Here is a 12,699-nt window from a genome sequence, read left to right as displayed (position 1 = left end):
CCCCCCCCCCCCCCCCCCCCCCCCGCCCAGATGCCAGTCCTGAGCGCACATAATCACCCCTGCTTCTGACCGACTACCTATACTTTGGGAGGTTACCATGACCACCTCCTTAGGTTCAATTAATTTGAATTCCCCAAACTCAGGAAAACAGGTGACTTGCTGTTTACCAGTTTATTATTTAAAAATGTGATAAAGGAAACAGATGCACATTCAGATGGAAGAGATGCATAGAGCAAGGTATGTGGGAAGAGGCATGGAGCTCCCATGCCCCCCCCTCCAGGTGCACCACCCTCCCAGCACCCCCGCGTACTCATCAGCCTGGAAGCTCTCTGAATCCTAGACATTTGGGATTTTTATGAAGGCTTCATGAGTAGGCATGATCGATCATGATCGATCATTAACTGCGTTTCCAGCCCCTCTCCCCTCTCTCAAAAATGGGGGGTTGGGGCCAAAAATTCCAAACTTCTAATCATGGCTTGGTCTTCCTGATGATTAGAGACCGATATATATTTTTCTACTATTTCATACATTTTATAGAGAAATGAGAAACATTCTGTTCCTAAGGAGCTTACACTGTAGTGAGAAAAGTAGATAAGAACACCAAGTTAGAGTGTGCTGAACAGAACAATGCTCAGATGGCAGGGGAGTCTTTGAGTTAGGGGCACCTGATTCAGATTGGGGGGTGGGGGGAGCAAGAAGCTTTCTCAGAGGAGGTGATGCTTGGCCTGAATCTTGAGTGACAAGCAATTTGCTGGGCGGTGAAGGAGGGAAGGGTGTCCCGGCAAGGGAAACAACATGCTTAACTATATACTAATAACAGTACCTACTATTTATTGACTGGCTTTCTTTGTGTAAGCCACTAGGCTACACACTTACAGACCCTGTCTCATTTTATTTCCCACGGGTCTCCCATTTGTGTATTATCCATTACATTAGAAATATATGCCTCATAAAACAAGACTTTGTTTGTTGTTATATCTTTACATTCCAGTAACTGTTACTCTGTAACAAACAGCAACCATTTTATTAGATCCTGTGGGTTAGGAATTTGGAAAGGGCCCAGTTGGAGGAGCTTCTCACTGGGGGTCTCTCCGGAGGTCACATTTCAGCTGGGACAGCTGTAGGCCGAAGGCTCCACTTGACTCCCCAGGTGGCTCACTCATGTGGCTGGCCGTTAGTGGGAGCTCAGCTTGCTTCTCCCTCGGGGTGCCTACCCATGGCCTCACCAGAAGGACAGGTCTCAACATTGTCCGATGGAGAGTTCTGCAAGAAGTGGGTGGGGGCTGCTTGCTCTTCTCACTAGACTTGGCAGTCACATATGGACACATTTGTTGTGAATGTTGGTTGTAATGAGTCACAAGACTATAAGGGCATACATCCAGGGGGAGGGAACTGTAACCAGGGCCCAGGGTGCAAGAGCACCTGGCTTCAGGGATCCCAAACAGTCCAGGGTCATCCGCTCATCACTGACAGAATCCAAAGGTAGAGAGATGAATGGTAGTGGAACAGGAAAGGAATTTACTTCCGTGAGGCCAACACCGGGAAGTCAGCGGACTAGTGTCTCAAAAAACTCTTTCCGAAGTGCTGAAAATACTCTCAGGTGTATATAAGGAAAATGTGGACAGAGGTCAGTGGGTACAGGATGGGGGCAGTAAAGGTCAGGTCAATCCTTGCCTTGGACGTCTTGCTGGTGTCTAGGTGGTCCCTATTGCTTGAGGAGGTAGTTTTGGTTCCTGTCATGGGATGGTTTGCCTGGAGGGTCTTTTGCCTGAGTTAAGAGATAAGCTGGAAAGAACTTAATCAGTTAGAAAGTACAGACTGAGGTCAAAATGGAGGTAGTTGGAGCCCTCTTACAAATCCCTGCTGTCAAAACACCATTGCATTTCTGTGCAAGGAGAAGGGACGGTGGCCATTTCTTCTGTAGCTACTTCCTGCTGACCAGGGATGATGGAGGGATTTGGGAATGGAAGACTTTGACAGGGTAGGAGAACTTCGTTTCTCTAGTCCCTCCTGAAATACACAGTAAAGGCATCTCCGAGCCTGTGCAAATTAAGCTCCCGTTTGACAAATACAAAAAGGCAAACAACCACCAAAAAGAACAAGAAATATAGCAGTGCTTAGCAGGGCATATTTCTATTTAGAAGGAATCGAATTTAGAGCATGCTAAAAGGATCTAGAGCTAGAGCATTTATAGCAGTGATGTGTTTGTTTAAATCTTCCGTGGCTTCAGCTACATTTTTTTGAGTAATTTGGAATATAGACACAACATTCTGTTTAACTGAGAGCATAGGTTCCTCTTTGGGCTGCAGTCAAAATATCTTCAAGGGCCACCCAGTGTTGAAGGACTACTTTTCAAATGAATGTGGTTTTAAGGAGGGTGAGTGGGTGCCAGGTTTAATTAAAGACAGCCGCTGTGGGCTTAGCTAAAGCCTCTGATTGTAATTCTATATCGATAAAGGCAGCTCCTGGAGCCTGCCTAAGATTCTCTCTCCCTCTCCCTCTGCTCCCCACCACTGACACAAGCTCTCTCTCTCTCTCTCTCAAACAAAACACATCTTACTTTCCCTGCATACAGAGTTGCTTTCCTTGTCATTTCTTAGAAACATCAATTATATTTATCAGAATTTTTACTTTTAGAAACCTTAGTCTCCATTGAAAACTATAAGTAGTAACCACTTGTGAACTGTCTATCACACCATCTTTCATCTTTCTTAAAAATGTTGAGGATAGGGGCGCCTGGGTGGCTCAGTTGTTAAGCATCTGCCTTCGGCTTGGGTCATGATCCCGGCGTCCTGGGATCGAGCCCTGCATCGGGCTCCCTGCTTGGCGGGAAGCCTGCTTCTCCCTCTCCCGCTCCCCTTGCTTGTGTTCCCTCTCTCTCTCTGTCAAATAAATAAATAAAATCTTTAAAAAAAATGTTGAGGATAGGGGCGCCTGGGTGGCTCAGTTGTTAAGCATCTGCCTTAGGCTCAGGTCATGATCCCAGGGTCCTGGGATCGAGCCCCGCATCGGGCTCCCTGCTCTGCGGGAAGCCTGCTTCTCCCTCTCCCACTCCCCCTGCTTGTGCTCCCTCTCTCACTGTGTCTCTCTCTCTGTCAAATAAATAAAATCTTTAAAAAAAAATGTTGAGGATATGTTGAAAACTACCACAGTCTGTCTTCTGGCCAAAAACTATTTACGTTCTCCCACGTGGAGAATACATTTACCCTCCCTAAGACTCTTCCCAAAATCATGTCGTGTTTTGGCTTAGATATTAGGCTCAGGCTTGAAGTCTGGGATCTCATGTAAACTAAGTTTAGGTGTGACTGAGGGCTCCCGGGGTCAACTGAATGAATACCATGAACTGAGCAGATACCTTGGCTGCTTCCCCCATACCCCTCATGGGATGGTGGGCAGGTGTAGGAGAGCCCCAAAGGGGGGAAAGTAGAGCACAAACCACAGTCAGTGGTCTGTCGCAGTTCTGAAATCCAACCAGGAACATGTTTCCAGCTCCTGGCTTTGCATTCAGTCCTTCTCATTGGTAGCTGTCGTCTGCGGCTCTGGGCTCTGTCCCTGGGGCTCTTGGTTCTGGCCCTCCAGTCGTCCTTCCAAAAGAAAACTGACTTTGCACCTCAGTGAGTAAACTTCTTTGTCTGTTTCCTGCCTATAAAAGGCTGAGGGTCCAAAGGCCTCTGTTCACTTTGTTCTGCTCCCTTTCAAGCTGGTGTGATGCTCATAGAAATGTCATGGGCTTTCCTACATGTCCATTTATAATCCACTCTTCGACAAAAGCTACCCTGAAATCTCTTCTGTCAAATAAACTTTTCTCTCTGTTGGGCTCCTGGTGAGAGTGTGGTGGGACAAAGATTCTTAGAAGATCTATTGTTTACAGAGGATAGATGAGACCCATCCTTCAGAAACTTAGAAGGCCTTTTGTCTGTTTGGAATGGTCCAGAGGCACCACCTTAGATCTTCGCAACATCCTAACAAAGGGTTATTGCTCCACCCTTGCTTTGATTTTCTGTTCTTAGGCCATTTCTTTTTTCTTTTTTCTTTTAAGATTTATTTTATTTACTATTTGAGAGAGAGAGAAGGGCGGCAGAGGGAGAGAGAGAGAGAATCTCAAGCAGACTCCCCCCTGAGCTAGGAGCCTGATGCAGGCTCTATCCCACAACCGGTGAGATCACAGACCTGAGCCTGAGCTGAAGGTGCCCCTGAGGCCATTTCTCAATATGCAAACCCTTTGCCTTCTAGAGATGCTGGGATGAGAAACACTTATTTTTTTAACCTGCAAAATACTGGCTGAGTATATATATTCTCTAATTTCTACTCAGAAACTAACTAGCTGATTCTTGAGTTGATCTCTCTCTTGTCTCATTATAGACAGCGGGGCGAAGCAGCACCTTCAACCCTCTGCCCAGTGATCTTAGTTCGAGCATCATCAGCTCATTAGGTACATTTTCTGGCTTCCACATCATCGCTGGCAACAGCTCTTTATAAACGTTCTTCCTCTAGTATGTAGCATGGGTCTCCCTTCCTCATTCAGGTTCCTAGTTGAAAATGAAGCACTCACTGAAATAATCATTATGTGAAACATTGTGTCTATTTTTCTTGGAGCCCCCACCACCCCTACCGGCCTTTTCACCTGGCCTTGGAGCGGTGGCTTGTGTTTTAGGGTTTTATTAGAGTGGCCCTCCATTTTCAGGCACCCAATTGCTGATCCAGTTGTTTTGTTTTTTTTTTTTTTAAAGATTTTATTTATTTATTAGAGAGAGAGATAATGAGAGAGAGCACATGAGAGGGGGGAGGGTCAGAGGGAGAAGCAGACTCCCTGCCGAGCAGGGAGCCCGATGCGGGACTCGATCCCGGGACTCCAGGATCATGACCTGAGCCGAAGGCAGTCGCTTAACCAACTGAGCCACCCAGGCGCCCATCTGATCCAGTTTTTACTGCTCTGTAACAAGTCATCACAGAGCTGGTGACTTAAAACAGTGGTCACTTTGTTAACGCTTGCATATTCTGTGGGTAGGAAGTTGGAAAGGCAGGTACTCCCTTAGGGCCTCTTGTGCAGGTGCAGGCTCCACGGTGCTGGTCGTCTACCCGGGCTCCCTCCCACAGCCCTACCTGGTGCTGCTGTGGAGTTAGGTGCGCCGTCTGCTGGCCCGGAGGTCTCAGGGCACTCAGGCCTCGTCCGTGGCTCCTGGCTGCCCCCAGAATGAGCACCCTGAGGAAGCCAGGTTGGAAACTGCATGGTCTTTTGTGTCCGAGCCTCCCGAATCACATGGGGTCACTTCTGCTGCACAAAGAGCAGGTGACAAGCCTGCCCAGATTCAGGCGGAGAGGAATAGACCTCACCTCTTGTTGAGAGAAGTATCAAAGAATTTTCAGGGGCGCCTGGGTGGCTCAGTCGTTAAGCGTTTGCCTTCAGCTCGGGTCATGATCCCAGGGTCCTGGGATCGAGCCCCACATCAGGCTCCCTGCTCAGGGCGAGCCTGCTTCTCCCTCTGCCTGTAGTTCCCCTTGCTTGTGCTCTCTCTCTCTCAAATAAATAAATAAAATCTTTTTAAAAAGAGAGAGTTTTCAGATGTGTTTTGATACTGCTTGCACCTGGAACGGTATCCGGCAGCAAGAGAACCTCACTATGTGATTGCATCCAATTAGTAGGCAGATCTGCCTCTCTTATAAAATGTGCTTATCAGTCTTTGAGGGCTACAGTGTGACCCCAGTAATAACAAGTGATGTTACTTCTTGTATTTAGTAGTATTTTTGAAAAGTAGAGGCATGGGCACTTCACATTGTACACCTTTTATTCCAAGTGAATTGGAAAGCGAAATATTATTTTCCAAAAGTCACACAGTAGAGGAGAAACATAGAAGGATGTTAATGTAGTTTTACAGTAGGGAAGGTCTTTCTAAGCAAGATTTAAAAGCCCAGAAGCCACAGGGAAAATTTCTTAGACTCCACCAAGATTTTAAATGTCTGTATAGGAAAAGATACTGTAAAAAAATAAACCAGGTAAAGTATTTGCAATTTAAGTAATACACAACAGCCTAGGCAATGTACTACAGACATAAAGTAGTATGTCATAGAGCTGTTGCAAGGATTGAATGAAATGAAAGTACCCAAAGTAAAAATACTTAACAACTGGTAAGTTCCATCCATGCTTGTATAAAGGCCACCGACAAATCAATTTTTTAAAGAGATGGGTAACAGAAAAAGATATGAATGAGCAATTCATAGAAAAATATAAATGGTCAGTAAACATATGGAAAGATGTATAGCCTTGCTCCTGATTAAATAAAGAAAAGTTAAATTTGCAATAAGACTTTTCTACCTATAAGTGTGTCAAAGATGAAGGGCACCTGGGTGGCTCAGTCGTTAAGCATCTGCCTTCGGCTCAGGTCATGATCCCAGGGTCCTGGGATCGAGCCCCACATCGGATTCCCTGCTCCGCGGGAAGCCTGCTTCTCCCTCTCCCACTCCCCCTGCTTGTGTTCCCTTTCTCGCTGTATCTCTCTCTGTCAAATAAATACAATCTTTAAAAAAAATAATAAAAAAAATAAAAATTAAAAAAAAGACTGTCCAAGATGAAAAAGAATGTTAATATTTCAGTATTGGCAGAGAAGTTGGGAAATTGACATTCTCATTGACCTACTGTTCCTTGTTCCTTTATAGGAGAAGCATATTTTGCTTCTGGCTTCTTTCAGGATTTTCTTTTTAATCTTTGATTTTCTGTAGTTTGAAAAGGATATGCCAGTACCGAGGCGTAGTGTTTCTTGGGATGTATCCTGCTTGGTGTTCTCTGAGATTCCTGGATCTGTGGTTTGGTGCCTCACATTCATTGGGGGAAATTCTCGGTTGTGATCATTTCAAATATTTGTTAGGTTCCTCCTTTGCCTTCTGGTATTCCCATTACACATGTGTTACACCTTTTGTAGGTGTCCCACGGCCTTTGGGTATCCTAATCTGTTTCATCAGTCATTGTTCTCTTAGCTTTTCACTTTCGGAGATTTCTTTTGTTGCTGTTGTATTTTTGTTTTTGTTTTTGAGAGAGTGTGTGCTTGCATACGAGAGTGGGGTTGGGGGCAGCCCAGCGCGGAGCTTGATCCCACAACTCTGAGATCATGACCTGAACCTGAAATCAAGAGACGGACGCTTAACTGACCGAGCCACCCAGGCACCCCACTTTTGGACGTTTCTGTTAAGGTTTCTGTTGCAACATCTTCAAGCTCAGAGATTCTTTCCTCAGCTCTGTCCAGTCTACTAATAAGCCCATCAAAGGTACTCTTCATTTCTCTTACAGTGTCTTTTATTTCTATCATTTCTTTCTGGTTCTTTCTTAGGTTTTCTGTCTCTCTGTTAATGTTGTCTGTCCTTTCATGCTGTCTGCTTGGTTCCTTTGAGATCTTAGCATATTAATCATAGCTGTTTTGAATTCTTAGTCTGATAATTCCAGCATCCCTGCCCTGTCTGATTCCGGTGCTTGGTCTTTTTTCCAACTGTGTTTTTGGCCTCTCAGTACACCTTACAACTTTTTCTGGATAGCCAGACGTGAGGTACCAGGTAAGAGGGACTGCTATAGGTCGGCCTTCAGTAGCATGGTGGGGAGAGGTGAGGGCGTGGGGGTTCTGCCGTCCTGCACTTGGGCCCCTCCCAGCCCTTGGTGAGCCTGTGCCTCTGGGCTCTGAACTTGCTCCTGTTTCCTCTGTTTCCTTTTCCCCCCTCACGTGGGACAGGATGCTACCGTGGGCTGGGTTTGGCTGTTTCCCCATGTCAGTTAGGCTCTGGTCGACGACTAATTTCTTCTGGGGGCAGGCTTTGTTGAGAACAGAGTGCTCTGGCTCATTTCAGAAGGGTCCCTCTTCCCCTCCCACTGCCAGAAGCATGGGGGGATTTTTGTCTGCTGTTTGTTCTGGGAACCTGACTGCTCCTGGAGGTAAAACTCACCAACGTGTGGGATTCCCTTTGTGTTGGACCCCCCTGGTCCACATATAGGCCCCAGCATTGGGCAGTCACGACTCTGGTTTTCTTACCTGAGCACCGCTGCCGTGCAGGTTTGCATTCCTGAGGCTTTTCTCCAGGAAGCCCTGTATTCACCTGTCTGGCCAGTCTTGGGGCCAGTCTTAGTTTGTCCTGGGTCCTTGCCTTTCCCATGAATCTGAGAGGAATTGCTGACCGGAATTGGTGACCAGAAACTGATTTACTCTTGGTGGAGTGGATATTGGTACAGTATTTAGTGCAGCAATCTTAATTATCTACTAAAAGTAAAAACGTTCGTGCCCTTTGATCTGGCATTTGCACCTTTGGACATACTGGCATGAATGCATAAAGATGTAAGCATTTTTAAAAAAAGATTTTATTTATTTGAGAGAGAGAGTATGAGCGGGGGGTGGGATGGGAGAGAAGCAGACTCCCCACTGAGCAGGGAGCTGGACGTGAGCCTCGATCCCAGCACCCCAGGATCGTCACCTGAGCCAAAGGCAGATGCTTAACCGGAAGGCACCCAGGTGCCCCCTGCAGCAGCATTTTTTAATATAGGGATGGTTAAATATGATATATTTACACAATGGAATGCTCTGTAGCTGCTAAAAAGAAATGAGGTAGCTCACTATATCCTGACATGGGAAGAAGTCTAAGACACATTGTTAAGTAAGTGGAAGGAGAAAAAAAGCAAGGTGGCAAATGGTATGTTTAAGATACAGTTTTTGTTTAAAACTTACAGTGAAAATAAAGGCGTGCTTAGAGAAAAAAGAGAATTTTGGAAGAATATGTACCAGAAAAACCACTGGTTGCCCCTGAGGGACAATGTTATGAGGCTGTTAATATATATATATGTTATGTATCAGTGACATTTGTGTCTTGTCTGATGCATACATTTCTGATAACTAGTCAGAGAAAGTAGGTAGCAGCAGATACAGTTCATTGAGGGCAACAGAATGGAACTGATTGTTTCCATCACTTTCCCCTACATCAAGGCGGTAATGCAGTAACTGTCTCTGAATTTGAACTTCCCTTCTGGGAATACTGTGGTAGTGTAGACCCAAGTAACTGGAAATTGCAAATCTCCTGGCGTCTCTTTCGCTCTTTCAGGGGGTGACAGCCATAAGATGACAAGAGTTCCAGACAAATGTTTTACCAGTGAACATTTTTTTTTCACGTAGAATTTTTTATTGTTAATTCTTCTTGTTAAATGATTTACCAAGGAAAATTTCCCCTTCTGCAGAGAAGCGGTTTCTTTGGTTCTGTTGTGTTGAGATTTGTGGTTTGTTGTACCCAAGAGATGTTTATAATGGAATTTTTTACAACACGCATCTCTCCCTTAAAAGGCTGCCTAAAAAGTAGGTTAGTGGAGCTGTGGTTAAGGGTGAAAGCTACTTGACTTCCATTATAAAATATGGTTTCTAGCTCCAGTTTTCCTGCTCGAATGGTGTTTAAGCACCTGCAGTGTGACTTCGTGTAGACTAGTAAGTCTTCTGAGTTCCTTGTGCTATTAACTTCTCATCTCACTTCCATTTCCCGCTTTACATGCCATTTTGAGTTTCTGGATCTAATCTCATCATGTGCGTGTGGAGGGCGGGCTTCCCACCGACACTAGCAGAATTCTCATTTAACTCCATTCTGCTACCGTCCTCCCGGAGGTAGCATCAGATTGCCCGGGGCAGGGGTTCGGTCCTACAGGACTGCTCCCCACCCCACGCCGCCCGCCACTTGAGACACCAGTCGCAAACCCAGGCTGTCCCCTGTACTACTGACCAGCCAGGTGTGTATCAGAGGTTCCCAAGACCCCTTGCTCAGATTCGATTGATCTGCTGGAACAGCTCACAGAAGTACTAGAAACATTTTCTTTACTAGATGACTGGTTTATCATAAAAGGATAGGACTGGGGAACGGCCAGGTGGAAGAGATGCCCAGGGCCAGGTGCTGGGAAAGGGCGCAGAGCATCCATGCTCCACTCTCCCTGAATCTGTACAAGGAAAACTCTGTTTTTCGAGGGTTTTATAGAGGCTTCATTACATAGGCACGACTGATCAAATCACTGGCCATCCTGCTGCCCTCCCCTCCTCCCTGGAAGCTGGGGGCTGGGAATATAAGTTCCAGCCCTCTGATCACAGGGTTGGCACCACTGGCAACCAACCCCCATCCTTAGGCACTTTCCAAAAGTCACCTCATTAACACAACAGACATTTTTAAGCTCTTGTCACTTAGGAAGTATGTATGAGAGCTATATATTAGGTCATCTGAATGATCACATATATACGTTTCTTATAAATCACAATATCGGGCATCCTAACCTAGTTCTTTTTTTTTCTTCCTGGGTATAATTTGCGTTCTTCTCAATGATTAATTTTATATAATGATTTTTTTTGTTCTTGTTTTACCCTCTGTGAATTTCCTAACAGAAGTCCTGGAGGGGATTTGGGTGCCAAAAAGAAAAAGAAGAAACAGAAGAGAAAAAAGGAGAAACCGAACTCCGGAGGCACCAAGTCAGACTCGGCCTCTGATTCGCAGGAGATTAAAATCCAGCAGCCTTCCAAAGTGAGACCCCTGTTTTATTTTAGCCTCTGTGGTTCCTCCTGCATGTGGGAGCCGGATTGTAGGGCTCAGCGCCCCCGGGGGAGCAGAGGTGTCCTTAGGGTTTTGCTGGGACCGTGTGCTGGAAGGCGCTCGTCCCCGGCGGGCATTTACAGCCTTCCTGACGCTGATGTTCGTACCTAAATAACCAAGAGGTACAGACTGCATTTTTGTGTGTATGTGGATACGACCTGCATTTTTCCTTTTTCTCAAAGAGCGCATTTGTATGTAGATTGTAGTGACAGAAGTCAGTCTCCACGGGAGCTTGTTAGGTGTGTGTTGTTGTTGTTTTGAAGTTACGCTTAATATTTCATTACTTTTAGTTCAGAAGATATTCACATTTTAATTTTTCTGGGTATCTGTCTAATTACCTGAATAGCACCACACGATCTGGCAGCAGATTCCCACGGGAGCAGCCATGGGTAAGTCTTACGACTTTGAATCCGACCAGTTGGCTTCTCGGCCATTCTTACATCCCATTGCCGAGGGTGGGCCGTAGCTCCTGCCGTTCCCGCCGGGGAAACACCCCTCTGAGACCCAGCCAGCAGTTGTGGTGGGCGGATGGCCGGCCGCGCGGGGTCCTGGTGGTGCTGATGGCAGCCCCCCCCGCCTTCCGGGGGGCCGACCCGGGTCACCCTGGCGGGGAACACAGGCCTTGCGTACGGGCCACGGGGGACCACAGGGCCCTCTCCGCGCAGGAGACTCACAGGGCAAAGGGGGTGGCGTTAGAAGTATGACGAAGCCCGGATGATCCTGATGGTTGCAGCTCCACGTCAGTTGTCCCGGGGGTCGTGGTGTGGCCGAGGGTCTCGGTCCCGGCCCTGGCCCCGGCCCCGGCCCACGAGCTGTGTGGGTGCCGCGCTCTGCGAGCCTATTTGCTGTTAGATCCTGTCTGTTAAGTGGTCTTTATAGTCTAAAGCACTGTATATATGGCAAGTTTCGCGGGGTTGAAATTCTTTTTCTTGCACACAGTTGACACTGTATCGTGGGAAGTGGGTCTTGCAGATTTTGGTGTTGTTACTGTTTTACACGTAAGACCAGGGGTCACTGAGAGGATACTTACTTTGCCCAATTCTCCCTGACTGCCTATGTGGGGTGAGAAGAAAATGGGATGTTCCCCCCTTGCTTTTCAGCTCGTCTCTCAGGTAATAAATACTCTATCCACTGTACCTACTTCCTGAGGTCACTTATATAAGGTACACCATCTACTCGCAAGACATTTTTCCCATTTCTCAATGTCGCTTCATTGGATAAATGCGGTGCCACTTATATGCAGTTCTGACCCTCCGTATTGCTTCTACCATCACCATCAGCTTGTACCCCTCGCTGCACCCCCCAGTGACTTTGAGCCCTTCCCTTACTTCTGGTCACTTATGAGAAACTAGAGCTAGCCAAGGCAGGAGGAATGGCTAGCATGTACGTAGAGAAGTTGTTTTCTTTTTTAATTGAGAATAAATAAGAATTGTGTTAATGTGGGCCTTTGTCCATTGCATTTTTTTAAACTGGAGCTTCTTTCCCTTACACAAGATGCTAGCTCTAAATAACACTATAAATTACAGTGGATTGTGTGTAGAAAATATTATTTTCTGCCCTCAAGAACCAGAATAAGATGACATTTGTCTGGATTCTTTAGACTTCTTAGTGGTGGAGGACTTGGACATCTTTCCAAGATAATAAATTTAGAAAGTAAAGGGTAAAGTTACGTACAGTTGGAGCTTAGTAGTCCACGGAGGAAAAGAGGTGCGCCTGACTTAGGGATATGGTAGTGGGAAGCTAACATGGGGTTGATCCACGTTCTCACCTTCCCTAACACTAATTCATTTCTCCCCAGGCGGTGCTGCTGTGGAAAGTAAGTGGATAGGTTTAAGAATGTATCATAGCTGAATTTTCCTTGCTGCTTTGTCACCATGGATTTGAAAATTGTGCTTGCTTCTCTCTACTTTAAGAAAGCACTTAAAATAGTGATCATTCAGATATAAATATTTCATGAATGGTCGTTTTATGTAAAGACTGCTAGTCAACCTGATGAGACTAGTTAGGTAGGGTTGAAACCACTCTGAGGTCTGTCTTCACGGAGTTGGGATATCCTTGGCTCCTTTGGAACAAAGATGCTGATTCATGTTTGCTGCAAACTAGCTAGAGTTTGGC

At 46.1% G+C, this 12,699-nt stretch overlaps 1 protein-coding gene across 4 annotated transcripts in view; it reads left to right on the top strand.

Annotated features, from left to right (window-relative positions):
* Positions 1-12,699, top strand: part of NMT2 (N-myristoyltransferase 2) — a 62,822-nt gene that overhangs the window by 21,404 nt on the left and 28,719 nt on the right. For 3 of the 4 annotated variants that reach the window (XM_081820654.1, XM_081820652.1, XM_081820655.1), the window contains exon 2: positions 10,380-10,515. In XM_081820654.1, the coding sequence (XP_081676780.1) occupies positions 10,380-10,515 (136 nt within the window). Of the gene's footprint in view, positions 1-10,379; positions 10,516-10,930; positions 10,974-12,699 lie in introns of all 4 variants that reach the window. The other variant, XM_081820653.1, reaches the window with a different exon arrangement.

This window comes from Leptonychotes weddellii, chromosome 5, assembly GCF_054177405.1.
Source record: "Leptonychotes weddellii isolate Sample4059 chromosome 5, ASM5417740v2, whole genome shotgun sequence".
Taxonomy (NCBI): domain Eukaryota; kingdom Metazoa; phylum Chordata; class Mammalia; order Carnivora; family Phocidae; genus Leptonychotes; species Leptonychotes weddellii.
This window is presented reverse-complemented; position numbering and strand designations above follow the sequence as displayed.